General features: G+C 38.2%; 1 protein-coding gene across 2 annotated transcripts; it reads right to left on the bottom strand.

Moving 5' to 3' along the window:
- Window positions 1–84: 84 nt before the first annotated feature.
- tbc1d17 (TBC1 domain family, member 17) lies at window positions 85–23,265 on the bottom strand. Of its 2 annotated transcripts, XM_052139550.1 has the most exons (20): window positions 23,204–23,265; window positions 22,326–22,421; window positions 22,127–22,204; window positions 21,815–21,932; window positions 15,335–15,521; window positions 15,138–15,249; window positions 14,873–15,043; window positions 14,629–14,754; window positions 14,438–14,541; window positions 12,656–12,750; window positions 11,486–11,602; window positions 11,285–11,385; window positions 11,105–11,204; window positions 10,502–10,599; window positions 10,197–10,313; window positions 9,999–10,033; window positions 1,347–1,593; window positions 833–1,048; window positions 356–676; window positions 85–225 (listed from the first exon to the last, which is right to left on the bottom strand). In XM_052139550.1, exons 1-20 carry the CDS (start codon window positions 23,240–23,242, stop codon window positions 85–87), a joined length of 2,619 nt encoding a protein of 872 aa, XP_051995510.1. In that variant the 5' UTR covers window positions 23,243–23,265. The 2 variants fall into 2 exon arrangements, with proteins under 2 accessions (XP_051995510.1, XP_051995511.1); XM_052139551.1 differs by lacking the exons at window positions 85–225; window positions 356–676; window positions 833–1,048; window positions 1,347–1,593 and adding an exon at window positions 8,427–9,840 and having other exon boundaries at window positions 9,947–10,033.
- Window positions 23,266–23,487: the final 222 nt, after the last annotated feature.

The raw sequence follows: 23,487 nt of genomic DNA, 5'->3' as shown, positions 1-23,487 counted from the left end.
TGTTTAAATCAGTTTTACTGATAAATTAAAGTGAGACTGCAGACAAACAGGCACAATAAATATCACTCATGAATTAACCCTGCTTTAAAAGTCTATTTCTCTTAGGTCTGTAGGAGTGCTGACTCTTTCATCTTCAATATCAGCATCTTTCTCTTCTTGTGCTCCATTTCTCAATCTCTCCCTGAGAGCTCCCTCAATCAGATCAGTGCAGCACTGTAGAACAGCCTGTAGACAGACAGTAATACAGTCAGCAACTGCCACACACAAACATAGAGATACAGTACATATAAATATTGACACACACAGACTAATGATATATATCTCCTACTCGCTCGCAAATAAAAGTTTTGCTTACCACATCAGTCTGACAGAATGTGGCCAGGGCAGAGGTCATGACACTCAGTTCTCCTGCACTCTTGGCCCTTAAACCGCGAAGGGCTGAGTTTAGGGCGGCTGCAGCAACCAGCGAAGGAGGCGTTCCCAGAAAACGAGAGTCACACACACACATGGCAACAAGTGTGTCACTATGACGTTTCAATGTTGAGAAAAAGTCTCCTGTGTTTGTGTCACTATCTTTCAGTTCCCCGATTATGCGAAGAAAGTGTGGTATAAAGTCTTGAGGGGTCACTGCTGCCACATCCCATCGCAGGGTCGCCAGGACAACACGCTCCATTTCCTGTTAAAATATAATATAATATAATATAATATAATATAATATAATATAATATAATATAATATAATATAATATAATATAATCATTTGTAAACCCAGAAGGGTGACTTAAGTGGGGTTTCCTAAAAAACGAATTAATAAGTTAACAAATGAAACTCACCCGAATGTTTGAGGATAGGAAGTCATACTCTGCTGCAGCACAGAGGGTATCTGCACTAACTGTATCACTTTCTGACAGTTTGGAAGCCACCAGGATACAAGCTGCAGCCAGACAGGATGGAGAGACAGGCATAGATAGAGTTGCTGACAGATATCGATCCAACAGGGAGACAGCCAGGGGGAATACAGACTCATTGCAGTCACATTCACAGCACACCTATCACAGAAACACAGAAAAAGAAGGATTTAAACAACTAAACAGAACAGAAAAGCGTTTAGCCCCAGCACACTTGCAGTAAAAGTGCCCCAAGCTTTTGGATCAGAGCAATGACCTAAAGTCTTCAAATAAAGTATATGGATACAGTATATGTAGTATAGAGAGAACTATTTCAAGATACTGTGAAGTGATAAGATGGTAAACCGGTCTATTTTCATGCATAAAAAAGAATTTGAGGCACAAACAGAACCTTTCAAAAAATATCACAAACTTTACAAATCTTTAAATACAAATGCACCTCCATGGTCGACTTAGCGAGCTCCTCTCTGCGCTGAGGTTCTCTCTGGATGAGGGAGATGTAGAGTGGGGAGGGCAAGTACCTCTCCTCTGACTGTAGAAGTCTCTGAATAACCCTCAATCCAGAGGCGCTTGGATCCCAGGGGGCTCTGACCAAAGACTCCCGACACTGAGTCCTGTCCTGGCCCTCCTCCTCTTTACACCACAGAGACACAGACATCACTCCTGCCAGCAGTTGTGATCCAAAACTGAATGTGTTTAACCCAAGTAGAAGAGATGTTTGGGCTGTCTTGAGAATAAGCTGTGTTTATGAGTTTAAATGCACTCTACTACTAGTTAGAGAATGTAAATTTGACTGTTAGAGCAAGTGCCAATTTCTTCTGACTCCTTAAATTGCTTGAGTTATGTGTGAGTGTTTCTCCAAAGTACTCGTGTTGTGTTCTAACCCTTCTTCTCTCTTCTCCCTGTTATATATCCTCCAAGAGACAGAGTGACTGATGACAAAAAAGTGAAGAATAAAAAAGGGGTGTGTAAAATGAATTAAGCAAAAAAGAAAACAATGCTGGCTGAGCAACAATGGCATCAACAGGTGGAGAGAGGGAAAGCGAGAGAGACAGAAAGAGAGAGGGAGGAGAGAGGAGCTCAGACAAGAGAGGGTGTTGCCCAGAGAGACAGAGCAACAGCTTGTCACCGTCAAGTGAGAGAAGAAAAGAGAGAGCAATAGAGAGAGGAGAGAAAAAGGTAATCTCCAAGCTGTGTCAATGGAAATGAATAACAATAAGTCTTGGATGTTTGTTGACCGTAAAGTGTATCAGATAATGTATATCTGTGTTTCAACTAAAGATACAGTACTTCATGTATATGCAGTAATTCATGGACTTTGATATACTTTGTCATGGACTCTGTCAACTGATTCTGAAACGTCAAACAATTTTTGAAGGTCATGGTTTTTTAGAAGTTCAATTTACATATATATATATATATATATATATATATATATTAATATTATTATAAATACATATAGCTGCAAGTAGCAATTAAGGGGCCAAGCACATCAACCATTATTCGGCATAACGATGGCAAAAAATAAGTAATTATAGCAATCTTGTCTTAGGCCAAATGGTTGAAAAACCATGAATACTATCAATTGCATTGGGACATAAAAGCTTATTACTTTTGACCAAAATGTGGCACTGTAACTAAATCGATATGGTGTGGTCAAGGTACAGTCATGATGACACATATAATGTTTAATTTCAATACGCAAAAGCGTTGCCAAGTTAGAGCCTGAAAACCATTCTGGTGCCATGCCATCAAATTCATTGTTGTATTAAATAAAAATGGTTTGGTCTATCAACATGAAATCCATAACTTTTTGTCAGCATGGTCTGAAGGTGGTCTGATTTGATTTTGGTTCAAATTTGACAAATGCTTTAGGAGGAGTTCGAAAAAGTAGGTTTTTAAAGGATTTAAAAATGTTGGACGGGAAGTTTGATTGATCATTGCATAATTGGTATCCACATTCTTGGCAAGACCCATGGAATCTACCAAGACTGGTCTCATAACAATAGCACAAAGTAATCAAATGTTATTAGCATTTTATTAAAATGGTTCTTTTGACCAGAATGTTTCTTTTGACCAGAACATCAGAAAGTGAGAAAGTGCTGGTTTCAGCTCTAACCAGACTTCTTAACTAGCTTAACCAGCTAGATATACTTGGTCAAAAATATTTACCTGAAAGTGATGGTTTCAGCACTAACCAGACTTCTTAACTAGTTTAACCGGTTAGATATCCTTTGTCAAAAAGCTTTACCAGAAAGTGATGGCTTCAGCACTAACCAGACTTCTTAACTAACTTTACCAGCAAAAAATCATTGGCCAACCAGCTTCACCAAAACTGCTGGTTTTAGCACTAATCAGACTTATTAACTAGCTTAACCAGATAGATTTATTGGTCTACCAGCTTCACCTGAAAGTCCAGGTTTCAGCACTAATCAGACCTTTTAACCAGCTAGATTTCCTTGGTCAATCAGTTTCAACAAAAATGACTGGTTTCAGCACTAGACACCTTAACCAGATTAAACAACTACAGGTGAAACTCGAAAAATTTGAATATTGGGCAAAAGTTCATTAATTTCAGTAATTCAACTTAAAAGGTGAAACTAATATATTATATAGACTCATTACAAGCAAAGTAAGATATTTCAAGCCTTTATTTGATATAATTTTGATGATTATGGCTTACAGCTTATGAAAACCCCAAATTCAGAATCTCAGAAAATTAGAATATTGTGAAAAGGTTCAGTATTGTAGGCTCAAAGTGTCACACTCTAATCAGCTAAACACCTGCAAAGGGTTCCTGAGCCTTTAAATGGTCTCTCGGTCTGGTTCAGTTGAATTCACAATCATGGGGAAGACTGCTGACCTGACAGTTGTGCAGAAAACCATCATTGACACCCTCCACAAGGAGGGAAAGCCTCAAAAGGTAATTGTAAAAGAAGTTGTATGTTCTCAAAGTGCTGTATCAAAGCACATTAATAGAAAGTTAAGTGGAAGGGAAAAGTGTGGAAGAAAAAGGTGCACAAGCAGCAGGGATGACCGTAGCCTGGAGAGGATTGTCAGGAAAAGGCCATTCAAATGTGTGGGGAGCTTCACAAGGAGTGGACTGAGGCTGGAGTTACTGCATCAAGAGCCACCACACACAGACGGGTCCTGGACATGGGCTTCAAATGTCAAACGTCTTACCTGGGCTAAAGAAAAAAGAACTGGTCTGTTGCTCAGTGGCCCAAAGTCCTCTTTTCTGATGAGAGCAAATTTTGCATCTCATTTGGAAACCAAGGTCCCACAGTCTGGAGGAAGAATGGAGAGGCACACAATCCAAGATGCTTGAAGTCCAGTGTGAAGTTTCCACAGTCTGTGTTGGTTTGGGGAGCCATGTCATCGGCTGGTGTTGGTCCACTGTGCTTTATTAAGTCCAGAGTCAACGCAGCCGTCTACCGGGACATTTTAGAGCACTTCATGCTTCCTTCAGCAGACAAGCTTTATGGAGATGCTGACTTCATTTTCCAGCAGGACTTGGCACCTGCCCACACTGCCAAAAGTACCAAAACCTGGTTCAATGGCCGTGGTATTACTGTGCTTGATTGGCCAGCAAACTCGCCTGACCTGAACCCCATAGAGAATCTATGGGGCATTGCCAAGAGAAAGATGAGAGACATGAGACCAAACAATGCAGAAGAGCTGAAGGCAGCTATTGAAGCATCTTGGTCTTCCATAACACCTCAGCAGTGCCACAGGCTGATAGCATCCATGCCACGCCGCATTGAGGCAGTAATTAATGCAAAAGGGGCCCAAACCAAGTACTGAGTACATATGCATGACTATACTTTTCAGAGGGCCGACATTTCTGTATTTAAAATCCTTTTTTTATTGATTTCATGTAATATTCTAATTTTCTGAGATTCTGAATTTGGGGTTTTCATAAGCTGTAAGCCATAATCATCAAAATTATATCAAATAAAGGCTTGAAATATCTTACTTTGCTTGTAATGAGTCTATATAATATATTAGTTTCACCTTTTAAGTTGAATTACTGAAATTAATGAACTTTTGCACGATATTCAAATTTTTCGAGTTTCACCTGTAGATTTCTTAAAGTGCAAAGGAACTTTTGCACTTTAATCCAGTTAAGAAGCTTGATGGGACTCCAGAATTCAAATTTTGTCACCAGCATCCAAAACATAATGGTGACCAGCAAGTGTACTGCATGTTTTTAGCATGAGTTAAGCATGGTTGTCTTTCTTATATAGAATAGGTTATGATGGTTCAAGGGAAAAAAAGAGAGAGAGCGAGAGAAGATAAACTGCAACTGATACTCCAGAACACCTGGTTTTTCAGGTCTTAAATGACACCAGGCTCAAAGCAGATGGAAAAGCTTTTTGGAATATGATACAGGAGGCAAGACAGAGGCTGAGACTGTGGGGTAAAACTGGAGTGTGTAACTTTTGTTTTTGTCATACTGAAGTCACACTTACTCACGTGCCACCTAATCGACACTTTTTGTTTCTCTTTGGAATCTCATTGTCAATGCAACTAGTCTCCCATTATGCCTCTCGATCTCACACAACATGCAATGAGCCCCTCCCTGGGCCTGTGGCAATCTGTTGTCCTGTTTAAAGAGTGCTGAATCCTCATGGGAGGGCTGGGCGAGGTATGTGCAACAGACAGTGGAGCCAAGCATGTCAATGAGGTGTATTGTCTCTCTTCACAAATCACTGTCAGACACCAGTGCCTGTCCTTCTGCTCCCACTCACCCAAACACTTACATTCACACACCAGCACTCGACTCATGGATGGTCCACACAGTCACAGCAAGCCATTAAAATGAAGTACTCAAGACTGGATTTTTTCCAGTATGCACACAGGTGTTTGAACATTTAAAATGCTAGAAGTTAGGGTTTTGTAAAAAAATTAGCCATGCAAAATTTATTATGATTTTGTTCAGAACAAATTTATTATTATAATTTTTTTTTTTACTTTTTAAATGCATTCATTTACAGGATAGTAGTTCTTGGTGTGAATTTCATGTGCTAGCTTTTGTGGCCCCTAACATTTGGGATAAGACCTAACATTTATCTATGAGAACTCTAAAAATGAAGTAACCCTAAATAAAATGTGTTTTTAAATGGAGGTCAAAACTAAAATTTGAGAGTTCGGGATTAAATGTTCTAATCTAATCTTGTTTAATCCTGTCTATCACAATCAGTGTCAGATGTAATCTAATTACAAAGTAATTAATTACTGTATTACGGTATTTACTTTTTAAATTAGAAATGGCATTACTTTTTGATTAACTAATCAGTAAATTAATCCGATTACAATTACAGTGAAGTAGTAATTTATAGTTAATCACATTTTTGATTAACCTTGTCAGTGAAACATTTTATTGCTCAGAGGTTGTTCTTTCATGGCTCAGAACAATTCAGTTCTTATTTTTGATTTAAGTATCAACTTCGTCTCAGATGCTTCTACAATTCCTTAGGAGAAACAAAAACAGAGCTCATGTACAGACAGATCTGTAAAAATTATTGGACAGCATAGCCCAGAGTGTCTTGGAAGACAGATGAGAAATGTTCAAGTTCATTTTTAAATATCTGACATTTGATTGTGTAGTTTGGTATCTTGGCAAATCTGAGCACAGTTTGAGACTTATTTTAAAAGTCCAGAGGAGATGCATGTGAGATAATGTTTCTATTTGATTTTGTTTCCTTAGGAGACAGCAAAAGTTTCCATTTATTTCTATTTATTTAATACCATTGGTGTAAAGGAAAAACTATTCAGATATTATAAGATATATTTTTGCTTCATGGACATCAAGCCAAATCTGTTTACCTTCATCTCACGCAAGCATTTTAGAAGCATGTGAACTTGTGAAATAATGATCATTTCTGAGTGGAGTTGGCTTAAGTCATTTTTACAACAGTGGCTAGATAGTATTCGTCTTTTTCTAGAGCACTAAACACTAAATCTAAACACTGAACACCTGATTCTTGGAAAATTGGAAATTAAATGTTGCAATAAATGACCCCACTGCAAAAAAATCATTTTCAAGACAGGTATTTTTGTCTTGCTTTCCAGTAAAAATATCTGAACATTCTGAAAAAAAAGTGATTTCTTTACTTGACGAGCAAACTGGCATAAGATTTTAAGTCTTGTTTTGAGAGAAATCTAATCAAATTTAGTGAGATTTATGCTTAAAACAAGAAAAAAAAATTGTCTAAGGAGTTAGAAAAATAAAAATTCAAAGAGTTTGTTTTGCTTACCCCGTTGGCAGATTTCTTTTTCTTGTTTTGAGGCTAAAGTTCACTAAATTTGATTAGATTTATCTTAAAACAAGACTTAATTTCTTATCCCATTTTGCTTGACAAGTAAATAAATCACTTCTTTTTTTTTTTTCAGAATGTTCAGATATTTTTACTGGAAAACAAGGCAAAAATACTTGTCTTGAAAATCATTTTTTTTTTTTGCAGTGGGGTCATTCTGTTAGACTGCTGTTTACTTCTTAATTCACATTAATTTCTTCCCCATTTTGTTTGAGAAAGAAAGAACAGAGCATAGAACTTTGTGAAAACATCAGGAGTCTGATATAACTCTCACCCAGAGACATATCAGCCAAAGAGCCGCAATCACATGACAATAACCTATTATAAGTGATGAAGTTCTCAAATGCACCAAGAGCGACTTCACTTTGACAACACAAAGCTGCTCAAACACCTTTAGGCAATGAAAGCTAACTAGAGCCTAACTCACAGCAGATTGAGTTAGAATGAGGCACTCTTTTTCCCCTCATCCCCAGTAAAGTGAGGTCATGCTGGTTATAAAGGGGACAAGATGAGTCTCATGAGTAAAAATGTGTTTGTGTATGAGACAAAGAAGGGTGGCAGATCGCAGGGCTGTTTAAGTGCCATGCTAAATTCATATGTTGCAGCTGTATTCAAACAAACAGTGGGAAAATGAAAGAAGGGTGAAAGAGAGACAGAGAAAAGAAGAGGCCGAATGATGGTGAGGAGGCGTGGTTCTCCACCCCTCATTTTCTAGCTCATTTGCCAGGACAGTGGGTAACAGTGACCCCATTTACCCTGATCTTTTAACCCCAGTCAGACACCTGCTGATGGAGTGTGTGAATGTGTTTGTTTGTGTGATGATGGCACTGGTGGTGACTTCTTGGCATATGGGCCGTATCGTTCTGTGCCAAACATAAATTTAGTGGTTAAACAAAACATATGTCAAACATTAGAAGATTTTCCGCTTCATTAATTTATCACTTTACTCTGAGCATTGCATCTCATTTAAAAATAAAACAATTATTTAACTTCTCTACTATAAAAAGTACTAAAAAACTTAGTTCTCATCTCCCAGTTATTACTTTCATTACATATTTTTTTCCTGTACCATTAAAGATAATGACTGATATTCTGCCTAACATCTCCTTTTGTGTTTCACGAAAGAAAATAGGGAAGCAATACTGGTTTGGAACAACATGACAAATTTTAATTTTTGGGTGAATTATCCCTGTGCAAAGATTTAAATTAAATAGGTTTATCTAGGGTAATGAACAAATATAGTGGGAAAGAGAATAAAGAACACATTTAGCAAAGAACACGTTTGACAGTTTTATTTTAGATGCATTAGCAATATGAAACACACAAAAAAGCACCTTGGTTAAAAACAAACAACAAAATATGTCATTTAAATTGTAGTTCATGCTACATTGCATGCAAAATGGTGCTGCACAGCATCATCTAACTGTCATTGAGTTTAACTTTTAGTTATCTTAATGGATGCAAAAAGGTAAAAGGGGAAGAAGCAGACAAAAGTAACAGGACAGAGACATAAAATAATGAATATACATTTAATACAATACATACCTAAATAATAACTAAAACATGTATACTTCAAGAGCTGGGAACACATAACCACACAAGCAATGAGATATACTCTTAAAGGACTTTTCTGGGTTCAATACAAGTTAAGCTCAATAAATAGCATTTGTGGCATAATGTTGATTACCACAATGTAGCATTTAGACTCAGCAACTTTTTTAAATATATAAAATAAAAAAACATTTTACAGTGAGGCACTTACAATGGACGTGAATGGGGTCCATTTTTGGAGTGTTTAAAATGCAGAAATTATATAATATAATTTAATAAAAGCACTGCAAATTTACACAGAGAAAATAAGGTTAGTAAGCGATTGTATCTAACTAAAATTATCTTAACACGCATATTGTTTACCTCTTTTGGCTATACTTTTGAAAAAGTTAGTATTTTAACATCTAACGTTCACTTACATTGTAAGTGCTCACTGGAACCCAGATGTCTTTTTTCAAGAAAAGAAGGAATGAGTCCATAATTTTGGTGGTAATCAACATTATGACAGAAATGCTATTGAGCTTAACTTGTATTGAACCTGGAATATTCCTTAAAGCACAATAGTATCAACAGATGCACAAACAAACCATTACAGGGTGTCAGAATTCCTTCTCTTTCTGAATGTTTCCAATGCCATTCACAGTCATTCACACATCTCAGTTTGAACAGCATGTTGAAAATATTCTGCCCTTCTTAGGAAAATATCACATGAAACAGCTAATCCCCAATTTATTAGATTGCTGCAGCTGTTGATCTGAATCTCTGAATTACAATCACCAATATTTCTGAGGAAAAATGTTAATCATCAATCTTTTGGAATATTCACGATTACATTTAAATTAAAATCCACTCTCTTCCTTCTGCCAATCAATGGAATTAAGGGTATGTAGGACGTGGGCACTGTGGTGACTGCCCATTATATTGCTGGCAGGCTGTAGCTCCCCTGGCTTCTGAATGGATGAGAAGGGCATCAGTATCTCTAGGCTCAGAATCTGGGCTTTCTTCTGAAGAACTTAAGGGGACAAAGAGTCCAAGAACTTCCTGCACTTTCACAGGCAGCTCCTGCAACAAAGCAGTTATCAAGCATTATGTAGTATGTATGACTATGGTTATTTGTCATACTATATCAGCAGTCCTATCTCTTCAGCAGAGCTCTGTCCCATCTCACCTTGCAATTAGCTAGCTGCAAATAAATGGCCTCAGCTCCACAGAGCACTGACTGCAGGTCCAGCTTCATGGTGAGCTCATTAATGTGCTGTAAACAAAAACACACACGTTTACACACATGTAAAGGCATGATTGAAACTGGTTAAATTATTTATAATAATTTTTATTCAACTGTACTTTTTCCAAAAAATACTTTTTCTTCTTGTTTCCATCGGCTACAACACTTTATAAGTTATGTATAGAACACACACCTTAAGAATAGAGTTAAAGTCATGATTTGAGCCAATCAGCTCCTTTTTCTGTGACTCAAGAATGGAGCAGGCCATCAGTAAGTGAAAGTTTTCACAAGGCAAACGGGTCCACATTACCTACAACAAGAATACATTAAGATGTTTTAGTTGAATATTACAGGAGTCTATAACAATATTAAGAACCCAAATAGAACCTTGTTTTTTGCTCAACTTAACATGATTGTTTGTGACACTTTCACGAAAATAAACTGCAACAAACAAAAAAAGTGCTGCATGTTGACATTTACCCATTTGACTTATCTTACCTCCCACAGACTCAAGATGTCTTCAAAAGAGAACTCTCTCTTAAACCAAATCAGTAACCATCGAAAACAGAAGCAAAGTGAACCACTATCCTGAGAGTCTGTGACAGAGAAAGAGAAGAACTCAATAATATTGAACAGGTCATGCCCCCAAACAAGAAGAAATGTACATCATAATAAAATTGTACACATAACTTGTAAATGGTTGTTCATATTTTTATTACTACTCACATTGAGTTATCTTATTTTTCTTTTACACCACAAGCATATACCACTTTATAAATGTATTAAGTATATTTGATTGTTTTTTTTTTTTTTTTATGTAGAAAATTATATTTGATATAAATTATTATAACCGGTTCGTTCTCATTTATTTTTAATGTTGATTTAAATGTTTACATGGAAGCTTGATTAAAAAAATACCTGATTGTTAATAATTTAATTATTAACAAGTGCTGCTGTTGCCATGTACATTAGACAAATAAAACTTTGACTTTGAGACAGCAGATGTTGATACAGAGAGAGAGAGAGAGAGAGAGAGAGAGAGAGAGAGAGAGAGAGAGAGAGAGAGAGAGAGAGAGAGAGCGCATGAGCATGTGTGTTTACCCAGGTAGTCACATAGCTCAGGATCGAGCGCTCTTAGTAGGAGGCTGAGCTGAAGGAGCTGCTGCTTCATGGCCTCTTGAGACTCCTCAAAGTTTTGGTGCTAAAAACAGAGAAAGATTTAACATCCATAGCTTATGTATCCATTAATTCAACCTCTGAAAACAAAGAATGTCTACTTACCACTAGATCCATAAAGCCCGTCAAACACCAGAAGGACTCCACCTCATTCTGGGTGACAAAGAGGAGTGGAGACAGGAGATCACTCATTCCCTGAACATATCCTGAAAAGACAAAGTGTAGGGAGATGAAGAGAAAATGTTAAAACAGCATCCCCTGTTGGATAGAAGTAGAGTTACCATGACGTATGGAGAACACAATTACCTAGATCAAAGTTATACATGCAGTATGTCATCAGCACATCATGGAGCAGGGCAAGTCCTGGGTTCTCATTCCCAGAGAAGAAGGAATTATGCCTGTCTGTTCGATTAACATCTCGTTCTGTCCAAACAGAAAACAATAGCAAATCAGATGTAGTGAATGACCGATTAAGGCCTCCGCATACTTCCCATGAAATCAAAGAACAAATGGGTGTGAAGTCATTTAGAACTAAATCTGGCCAAACAAAAAAGGTATTTTTGATTTTGTTTTGGTGGTTCATAACAGCTAGCCTGGGCAGACCTTTAGGAAAACTTCTTACTGGCTGCTAAACACCTTACTGCCATTGGTCCACATAATAGTTAGCTTGAGGCCGAAAGCTAATTCCTGTTCAGCCAGTCAAGATCAGTCAATATAAACACACTGTGTAGAGTTTTTAGTGAGCTGGTGCAAACTTATCTACATTTGTTTGATCAATCGCGTAAAAGATGTTTCCCAAAACCACGTTATGCGATTTTTTTGTTTAATTTACGAAAGGAATCTAATTTAATCTTAAGTGAACATTTACTCATGTGCTAGTCTCAGCCTCAGACAGCAAGGCCACAGACCGCCCTCAGTCCGTGCACTAACTGTCTGACACCTATAGCATGCAACTTTTTTAAATGCTTCCTCGATCAATCAGTGCAAATCAGATTGGCTGGTTTGATGGAACCTCTGTGAGTAGGCGCACACAGGACGTTTGGCCAGTCTGCCCTGAAGCCGAGTAGTGTTCCCAAAGTTCTGCATTGATAGAATGAGTGAATTTGAGGACAAAATAAATCACAAAATTTTCCCTAATTTTGCCAAGTTAGTGACACCAAATCTTTTAAAGAGTTTTGTTTTCTGCTTTGTTTACTTAGTTATGTCTGTGAAATTCTCTACAGTTCTCTACAGAGGTTTTCTGTGCTGTATTTAGACTAGAAATTGTCTACTACATTCCTGTGTGATTTCTGTGCAATCGCTCACACACCATTTTAAAAAAACATTTTCCCCCATGTTGGTCTTTTATTATGGTAAGATACATCACCAATAATCCTGCCCCTAAACTACTGACTGCGATTGCTCACACGTCAGTTAGATGCACCAGCACTGCCACTGTGTAGGTGGAGAAGGGATATGAAAGACAGCTGAACTGACCTATGAGGCTTCGGTATCCTCTGAAGAGAGAGTTCCTCAATTCCTGCTCTTCAGTAACGGATTTCCACTGAACTTTCATCCTGAAATACTCATCTCTGAAACAGAAAAGATACACATCGTTAAACAAAAGGAGAAAACATCCATCTAAAATCTCATAAAAGCTACGCTCCTGTCTGACAAAATAATATACTATTTTTTATTTTTTTAATGTTTTTAGTACATTTTTAGACAGTTTTTAGACTGAAGTGGGAATGTACACATCTCATAAGCATATTTTACATAGATAGCTAAAATGACATGTAATGCGTTGTGGAGAGGTGAAGAGAATGCCAAAATAACACCAGAAACCACCAAAAGAGCAAATAGATCAAGTCGCTATAGGAGGATCTTTGTTGACATCTTTGTACGCATGCGCGAGTGGTTGTGTGGCAAAAAAACAAACAGTATGGCGGGCTGTAAAGACACGACGAGCACTTTCAAGAGAGTTAGCGGGCGAAATCCACAATATATAAGAACTTTAACATCTGAAGACCGGAGGAGGTTTGGAGAGAAGCTCAAAATTTGTATTGGTGACAAAATCGAAGTTATTCAAAGCCCATATGAGATCTGGGATGACAAAAAACGTTGGTCCGACTCGCCCGTGTCTTGGCCACCAATCTGCTGGGGAGACATTTATTCTTATTTAATAGAAACCCCTGGACCCTTCACTCATGAAAGATTAAAGGCTTTCAAAAGTCTGGAGGCCTATGATTATTTTGTTTCTCGAAAAGTTGGGCCGATCTTTTCTGCCAAACAGAAAGCAGTGATCGTGCTAAAAGCAGAGGTTAGACCTGGCCAAGCAGAGTCACAGCGTGATTCGCATCTCCCGTGGGTGATCGCCAAAGAGAACGGCGAAATAATCACTGCTCACTGCGACTGCAAAGCCGGGTAAGTCTTCATTGATCAGTGTTCTTATTTATTTATTGACAATGTATTGACTGTTGTACCAATTCAATTGTGTTCAGTGTGAGACTTTCAATGGCGTCTGTACTATGGTGAAAAATTGTATATCATACATTTACATTTACATTTATGCATTTGGCAGACGCTTTTATCCAAAGCGACTTACAGTGCACTTATTACAGGGACAATCCCCCCGGAACAACCTGGAGTTAAGTGCCTTGCTCAAGGACACAATGGTGGTGGCCATGGGGTTAGAACCAGCGACCATCTGATTAACAGCCCTGTGCTTTAGCCACTACGCCACCACCACTCCAATAATGCAAAAATGCTAAATGCTGTGAAATGTGTATATCACAGCTTACACATTTCTCCTTCTTTCAAATCCAGTCTTGGAGAAACATGCAGTCATGTAGCAGCTTTAATGTTTGAAGTAGAAGCAGCTGTCAGGATAGGACTTACAAATGCTGCATGTACTAGTGAGGCTTGCAGGTATCAAAGCACAGCTACAGAATGTAATTGCACACAACCATTTCTTTCGTTTTTCGCGATCCTTTTCGGAGGGAATTTGAAAAAACTTTTTATCAGGCCCCCAACGAGCCGTACAATCGACCACACAGCAAGAGTGAACCATCCTCTTCTCTAAATCCTCCTCCAAACGTGCAAAACAATCAAATTACAGGTATCTAGCGGTGTTTCCTGCCACACGATTCCCATGATGCAACGCGACAAACATAAACAATGACGTCACAAAAGATCCGCCTATAGACAAGTCTCTAAAGATGGGTTAAGGGAATGGGGGGGAGGGGGTGTTGTGACAAAACCAGAGGATGGTAAGCTCACGTTTTGACTCTAAGGATTTCCTCCCGCTCCATGGTCGTGCTCTTCCATGGGTAAAACCCTAGCAAGAACTTCCACACCTCTTTCCGCAAAGATGGAACAATGCCCTAGATTGGCAGAAAAGATTCTTTAACGAAAATTACATCACTGGATTATGGCATCTAGAAGTATATGCATTGAAAACATGGACATACCCCTCTAAACACAAGCTCTTTAACTCGCTGTGGATCTGTGACACATCCGTCTGAATCCAAAAACTGATCCCAATTATCCAAAGGTTTTCCTCTTTTGACCTCTGGTCTAAGACCGAGCTCCGCCCCCTGGTGGATTTTAAAATGTTTTCCATTTTCTCATATTTATACTCTTAATTTAGCATACATATTTACACAATACAAAAAGACAACATGAAACAGATAACCAGAACACTCAGTGACTTACGCAGTTAATGAGCTCAAAGCCTGGCTCCTCGTCAGCTAGGCGTGGTGAGTGAGCATCCTGAGGCAAGCGGTTACTGAGGGGTGACTCTGGAGGTCTAAGGGCTCCCCGGAAGAAGTTAGTCACTTTGGAGAACCCCCCAAACGTGGTTTCGTAAGGGTCCTGAATGAACCTCTGTAGAAACGACCAGTAAGATGGTGTGTTTACAGCCAAGTTTATAACCTTACAAAACCACTCTAAAAACACAGCAGATGTGCCCTAGACTTACAGAGACAAGGTCTGAACTGGCATCATCGAAGAGGTGAAGCTCATCAAACGATTGAGATAGTGCCCCAGAATCATGTGGGTAAGCCAGGAATAGCCTACCATCCAGGGGAGATCTTAGACAGAGCAGAAAATTATCACAAAAGTGCCACATGCAAAAGTGGCATTAATATGAAAGAGAGATTTTTTTATTTGACTCACGGGGCAAGTCTTATGTACCGCTGCATGGCTTTCAGCAGCTCTCTGGTGCCCCCTCGATGGAAGTGCAGTGGAGGGAGTGGATCGCCCCCTCTGGTGGTCAGTACTAGGAAGTTCCTTCCCAAAGAGAAGCGAGCCCTCCTTAGGGAGTACAGCTCTGACAGGGGCAGAGAGAAGGAGCCCCACTGACCTGCCAACAGATGGGAGACATAAACTTTAAGGGATTGTTCTAGTGGTCGTCTGATATAGGTTATTTTAATGGTAGATTCAGAGTTCCAGAGAAATAACATATAAAATCACACAATTGTTTACAGTAAATGTCATAAACATAAATTTGCTAACAAAATGAATTCACTTTTATTTAGTACTATATTTACTCAAGTTCATACAACTTTAACTACAAATAATGTTGGTGTTTTAAATGGAAGATAGCAGTTTCTTCAGATGTATGCTTTCATTTGATTTGTTTGTTCTATGTAAAGCTTTTTGTTGTATTTAAAGCTTTTTAAAATGTTTAAACTTAATAATCCTTTCAAGTGATTTTAATAAAGAAAATTTAGGACATTTTACCAAACAACTTGGGCAAATTTGCTTCAGAAAAGGTTGCTGCCAGCATGCTGCACAAGTCTGTGTTTGTAGCTTGCTAACCTGCTTAGCATTGCTTATTCACGTTCATAATTTTATAATTTGCCATTTTTCTACTAGCTTCGGGTTCTTGCAATTTTCTACCGTTTCAACTGCGTGTATTTTACAGCACGCACCAGTTTCTCTCTTTTTTTCTTTTCTTCTGCTTGTCTACATCTCGTGTCTCCTCAAACATCTGCTGATTAGGAACCCTTGCCACTCAAGAACAACCATATCAACAACAACAAACAATTGTGGTAAATCATGGCACTCGCTCATCTTATTTCTTCCTGCATTGCATGCCACATGTTTAATATAGCTTATTTTGTCAGCATGGAGGGATTTACATTTGATAAAATTAAGGAATTAGTCAGGCTGATGGAGAAGATTAATGAGTTAGAGACATGCATCCGAATGCTAGTAGAGGTCAGTGAGAAAGAGAAGCCAGTAGATACGGTTTCTGATGCGGGTAGCACAGCGAGCAACACACACACTTTGGTTCAATCTCTAGAGCCCCCACAGCTGGGTGTTTGGGTGACATCTAGGCAGCATACTCGCTCAGCAAAGCAACACCTCTCTCCTGTTCCTGTTAGGGTTTCCAATCGATTCTCCCCATCCCGTGATGCACTCACTGAGAATCATGTTGAAAGAGCCTTAAAAATAGGTGATTCTGTAGTAAGGAATGTGGAAATAGAGACTCCAGCCACTATTGTAAAATACATTTTTGGGGGCTCGGGTGTCTGACATCAGATCAAATTTACAAGTGCTGTCTAATGCTAAAGGTAGACGTTCTAAAATTTGTATTTATGTCGGCACTAACGATGTCCGGCATCATCAGTCGGAGATCACTAGAGATAATGTTAAAGAGGTGTGTGAACTTGCAAAAATGATATCAGACAGTGTAATATGCTCTGGCCCCCTCCCTGCTCGTCGTGGTGACAAAATGTATAGTGTCACTGAATGGCTGGATGTCTGAGTGGTGTCCGGAGAAAAGCATAGGATTTAAAGACAATTGGAAGAGTTTTTGGGGTAGACCTGACCTGCTAAAGAGAGACAGACGCTTTAGTAATTTGGCTCATAGTCTTAATAGTGATAGTATTTCTATAGTATATAGAGGTATTTCGTGGTGCATGGAAGGACAGTGTCTGTAGATATAGACAGGCGCTAAAAGCTGCGAGGTCAGCATATTTGAGCATACTCCACAACAATCCTAGGTGTTTATTCAGTACTGTGGCTAAATTGGTTAGGAATAAAGCATCGACTGAACAAGATCTTCCATCGCAGCACAATAGTAATGACTTCATGGAGCAGTTTCCCATTAATTGACTAGACTATGGTGGCCCTCCACAGTCTAATTTGCCCTGCTATGGTCTTTTAATGAAACGAAAATATTTTTGCACTTCTCAGTCTCATAATGTAATAAAAGGTTGTGTTTTGAGCTCTCTCTCATGCCCCAGTCAGCTCTTCCCCCGCTGCTGTAAACTCATGCGCGCACGCACGCACACACACACACACACACTGGAGTATACCTGGATTCGTCTAACGTTATTTGCTTGAGGAGGATGACACATTTCTTAGGTAAGTAACGTTAACCAAACCTCTACATTGTGAGTATATCACTCGCATATGCGAGTAAATTTCGCATTATGCGACCAAAACATTTCTGTTATTAGCCAATGGCAACAAGTAAATATTAACATTTCACTCGCCAGTGATAGAGTTCAAAGCACAGAGTCCCTTTTACTAAATAAAAAGCAGTTGATTAAGAAGCTGGATTCAGCCTCGTCTTTCCCTGCATGATGTCTCATGCGTGCAGGAAAAAACACTCAGAGCATCTCAGGGAACCACACCGCGGACGTCATGTGATGAACCACTTCTCAAGCGCTCTGATATGCACGCCGTCTACAGAGACTTGATCCAAATTCCCGCAAAAATATAAACAAGGTAAAGTTATTAATTTTGTGAATGCAAAGCACTCCAGTTTCACTTAACAGCCATGTAATGTCAAATATCCATGGGTTTATTCATGCAGTGTTAATAACAGGCAGTGAGACAGAGGAGATGTCCTGCTCTATTTCTGTGGAGATAACATCCAAGAAACAGAATCTCGAAGTCTTCCTTCAGGAGAAATAAGGGCTTGTGAGTTAATCAGAGAGCCTTAAAATAATGTGTGAAAGTGAATAATTAAAAGGCAGAAATATTTTACTATTGCATAATATAATAAATTGTAATGTAATATAATATCTATACAGGTTGGCTAGGTTACAAACGAAGCAAAAGAGAACTAAAAAAAGTTACAATCATGATGATAAACGTAAATTAAAGTTTTACTAGGTTAATTGGCATAACGTTACACTGCTTACGGCTTCACTAGCTAGCTATCGTTAGCAGTCTGAGGTAATGTTAAAAGATCAAAAGCTGAAACAAACATCACTAGATGGTACCCTGCTTTTAAAAATGGTTAGAGCACGAAATTGTTAAAGCTACAGTAGATAGTATTTATTCATTGATAAAATTGTTTTCTATATAAACATGGTGTCTAATGAGGACCTTTGAGAAATTAGCACCACAGACTCAGTGAAAGGCAGGCCTTGGCTCTGTTTGTGAACAGCTGTCAAGTAACCCTTGCTGGGGGTGAAGAGCATCATATATATAAGGAAGAATTGGCACTGTTTCTCACAATTAAATTTATTTCAAAGTTGCCTACTGTAGCTTTAAGAGCACAAAACTGTTTACAAGAGCACAACACTAGCCTTTTAAATTTGCTCTCAAAGTGCACCAGATGGAGGTATTTAACTTAAAATTTTTGTACAGGGCAGCATGCCCCTGGACCCCCCTAGAGGGTCGGAGGTCCACCCCCCATAGTCTCACAAAATCCTGTGGGAAACACTGATGAAGTTCTTTACCGATAACATTTTAATAAACTTTGGAACTATGCAATCAACTGCCACAGCACCTCAGAAAACAGTGTCTCATAATTTTCCAGCAACTTCAATCCTTTGCTGTCATAGGTCATGAAGAGCTAACAAAATTTACTATAGTTCCAACACCAACTAAGCTCTAAGAGGTATTCCCTGTAATCTCAGAACCTCTTCTTAATATTAGCGTTAGGTAGCGTCCTCCAACTATGTTCATTTCTACAGAGAAATAGTATAGTCAGGATTTAGGCCCCATCACAATACACTGACTGCATTTATCAGAGTTACAAATTACTTGCTCTTATCATCTGATCGCAGCTGCATTTCTCTTCTAGTGCCTTTAGCTCTTAGTGCTGCCTTCGACATGATAGATCATGACATTCTCTTGAATAGGCGAGAGAATTATGTTGGCATTAGTTGACTTGCATTAGCATGGTTTATGTCCCATTTATCAAATCGCTACCTCTTTGTATGTGTAAACGAAGAATTGTCAAATCAAACAAAAGTCAAGTATGGAGTGCCACTGGGATCAGTTTTAGGGCCTCTGTTTTTCTCCTTATACATGCTTCTCCTGGGAGATATCATCAGGAAACATGAATAAGTTTCCACTGTTATGCCAGTGATACACAACTTTATATTTCTTCTAAACCTAATGAAAATTCACAATTCTCCAAATTAACAGTGTATCAATGAATTCAAAGATCGTATAGCCAGAAATGTCCTACAGCACAATTCTGACAAAACAGAGGTACAATTTATTGGACAAAAAACCTTTAAAAATAAGCAGCTAAAATATAATTTGATTCTCGATGGATGCACCGTTACATCGTCTTCTACAGTGAAGAACCTAGGAGTTATATTTGATACCAATCTGTCCTTTGAAAATCACATTTCCAATGTTTGTAGAACAGCATTCTTCCATCTCAGAAATATAGCTAAGTTATGACACGCGCTCTCTGTTCATGACCTCAAGACTAGATTATTGTACTGAATTACTGGCAGGATGTCCACCGAGTTCAATAAATAAGCTTCAATTAATTCAAAAAGCAGCTGCCAGAGTGCTGTTTTCAACCAAGAAATATGATCATATTAGCCCAATTTTATCATCGGTACATTGGCTACTTGTTAAATGTTGTATTCATTTTAAAATTTTGTACTACATACAAAGTTTTGAATGGTCTAGCTCCACAGTACTTTACATATTTGGTTCCTAATCTATGGAACAGTCTCCCTAACACTGTTTGGGATGCAGACACACTCACTCTGTTGAAGTCTAGACTAAAGACTCATCTATTTAGCCAAGCATTCACCTAATTTATCCATGAACTCACAATTAGGCTGCTTTAGTTAGGTCTGCTGGAACCAGAAACATCTACCATGATCTATAACTCTGCATAAAATTGAATTGCATCTACACTAATATTATTCTATTTGTTTCTATGTCTCGGGATATGAATCCCAAGGTTACCAGAGCCGGCAAGATCCAGCTCCGTTCCTGCTTGGTGTCGGACTCCACTGCTATGTGTCGCTGAGTGATGACCACAAACTAAAGCTGGTGCAAGCCAGACATCACTTCAGTCTTTTGACTTCAGAGGATGAACTGATGCCAACTCCAACTGTAAGACATTGGACACTTCATATGCCACTGCCTGAAACTTGGACTTCGGATGGACCCCACCGAACCTCACCGAAATGACCTGCCGGTTGAACTGCAATGTACCACATTGATTTCTGCCTGCATCACCTTTGCCTATTGATGGACTACACTCTTGAAATGGAATACATAGACTAGCATTGAATTGCCAACAAAAGCCTTCATCAGCCAACTAACAATGCACAATGCATATATGTGAACATCTGCAGTTAATCCAGGATGGAGTTCAAAGACATTAGTCATTAATCTTAAAGTTCATACAAATCTTCTTTTCTTTAGACACTGGACCTTAATGCTTACTTAATTTACAAATTTGAAACCATGACTTGCACTGCACACAAATAACTAATACTGGCATTATATTCATGGTGGTTAGTCAGAGGGGAACTGGCCCTCACAGTGAGCCTGGTTTCTCCCAAAGTTTTCTATCCATAAACCAACATCTTATGGAGTTTTGTGTTCCTTGCCACAGTCACATTCAGCTTGCTCACAGTGGTTCTAAATGCAATTATTATTTAATTACTATATACATTTTACAATAATTTAATCAAACTACACAATGATCACTCTCAGACTTTATAGATATTACAGACATTTTTTTTTGTTAATGCATGATTTCCTGTAAAGCTGCTTTGAAACAATATGTGTTGTGAAAAGTGCAATACAAATAAAAATGACCTGACTTGACTTGACTTGACTTTAGCTGAAAGGTGAGTAGTTTATATCCCTGATAATTGTAGTAACACAATGGTACGTAACAACAAAACAAATTGTGATTGGTCATTTACATGTCTCCGATGACTCCTTCACATGCAAGCAGGCGATTCTCGGAGCCCTTGCGGCTTGAAAAATTAATTGGCCAAATGAGAACATTTATTGGCTGATGACGATCATATAAAAGTAAAAAAAAAACTGTTGATTTATCGGCCATTGCACAATATTAACCGAACACTAGATTATTCACCCCAAAACTTACAATTCTATCAACATTTACTCACCCTCCTGTCATTCCAAACCCCTCCGACTTACATGTACGAACACAAAAGGTGATATTTAGCAGAATGTCCAAGCTGCTCTTTTCCATTCAATAAAAGTGGATGTGGACCAGGGACAGCTATTGTCACCAATTTTACAGCTATTGTCATCATTTACTTTCGTAAAATGGAAGAGCATCTTGGACATTACAATAAATAACTCCAACATGAAGGTAAGTAAAATATTAAAACATTTTAATTTTGGATAAACTATACATTTAAATATAATGCTGATAAAAGTGTAGCACAGCACCGGTTTCTCTGACTGGTGGACACTCTTCCCGTCTCTCCTTCTTGACTGTGCTGATGACGGCCCAGTCTGGCTCATAGCCTTGGTCAAACTTAGTCTCCTCTTCCCCTCCGTCCCCATCCTTTCAGGGAACACACAGTTCAGAGAATTGGGAGAGATTTAGGTGGCATATGTTTTTAATGTCAAGTTCAGTGTTGATATTAAAAGCATTTTGCTGTCTTCCCAAAAGTGCATGTGCTAAGTGAAACTTTGATTTCTGAAGAGCGATTAGAGTTTCCCATGGTGAAAATCTCATTATGTCTTTCTCTTACCAACCTTTTTGGTGTAAAAGACAGCTGGAGCGTTCCTCACATCCTCCTCAAAGGGACTCCATTCAAGTGATGGCTCTCCATCCTACACATGTTCAAATGTCATAAACAGATATCAACAAAGACTCTGTTTTAAGACAATAATAATATATTTTTTTAAAAACTTACTACAAAAGTATTTTAGATAGACTATATACAGATCTTACCCGCTCAACTATCCGAATAAAGCCAGGGATGGTTGTGTCCTGATTGCTTCTCTTGGCATTGGTGTGGAGATAAACCCCCTCCTTCTCAAAGATCAGCTGATTAATGACATAAAACATCAAACTTTTAGAGTATGACCAACTGTCAACCAACTATATAGATAATCTGAAACAGCAAGCCTTTGTATAATGATTACAATAAATGGTTTGATCATATCAAAAACACTGAAACAGATATAATCAATGTAATGTTTGTTTTTCACGATAATACACCCATAAGGCATTATTAAATACTAAGATAATTTTAACTGGTAAATATCCTATGCTCCAATGGTTTGACAATTCAGCAGCTTACATAGGATTTATTTCTGAAGTCAGATCTGAAACATAAATCTGTTCAAATTTGCTTAATATTTTATTAGATATAACAGCTAATTACGACGACATTCATGTCATATCAAAGGGAGAAAGCGGCAGTGGAGATCTATCTGATGTGTCGAGAAATACATCTAATAGCTTTTCTTTAATATCGAGTAACTTGTGACCAAAGCTTCTAGTTAACTGGTTTAACCAGTAATGTCATGCCATGCAATTCCATTCCGCTGAGCTGAAAGTCTTACCCAATACATGACAGTGATATTGTAAATGTGAGTCCATCATAAAGACATAATGACAATGCCTAAAACATCAGAACTGAACGAAACCATGTCAAAGCCTGCGTACTCGCTAACTAGCTACAGCTGTGGAAAACTGTTAGCCATAATCCAGGTAAAGTAAACAGTTTAAAAGATAATATATATTATACAGAGGTTCGGTTGATGTCATGTCAGATATTAAATCGACGACATAACTCAATAATACTGATAACTATTAGTACTCACCTTGTGACTCTCTGGCTTCGTCTCCATTCCGTTGCTCATGTAGTATGTCCAAAACAATCCCACATCCGTTTTTTTTTGTGGAGGGCACCGCCTACTTTCGCAGCAGCCAATCAGATACTCAGTAGTTATTTAGTTGTCTTTTTTTATTGATATTGGCAACTAGCATATTTTGCATGTTCAAAGTTCAATACAAATAGAACACACACAAACGTCACAATATTCATGGATATAAAAAATGTATATATAAATAAATAAATAAATATATATATATGTTATATATATAT

The sequence above is a fragment of the Xyrauchen texanus genome, chromosome 12 (assembly GCF_025860055.1).
Source record: "Xyrauchen texanus isolate HMW12.3.18 chromosome 12, RBS_HiC_50CHRs, whole genome shotgun sequence".
NCBI classification, from domain to species: Eukaryota; Metazoa; Chordata; class Actinopteri; order Cypriniformes; family Catostomidae; genus Xyrauchen; species Xyrauchen texanus.
This window is presented reverse-complemented; position numbering and strand designations above follow the sequence as displayed.

What these genes read in the sequence shown, in the direction of transcription:
- tbc1d17 (XM_052139550.1), bottom strand. Translation starts at nt 23,242, where the DNA reads ATGAGCAACGGAATGGAGACGAAGCCAGAGAGTCACAAG. An exon ending in CTGTCTTTTACACCAAAAAG is followed by an intron (nt 21,933 to 22,126) that starts GTTGGTAAGAGA and finishes GTTCCCTGAAAG; the next exon opens with GATGGGGACGGAGGGGAAGA. An exon ending in TCGCTAAGTCGACCATGGAG is followed by an intron (nt 1,049 to 1,346) that starts GTGCATTTGTAT and finishes TTTCTGTGATAG; the next exon opens with GTGTGCTGTGAATGTGACTG.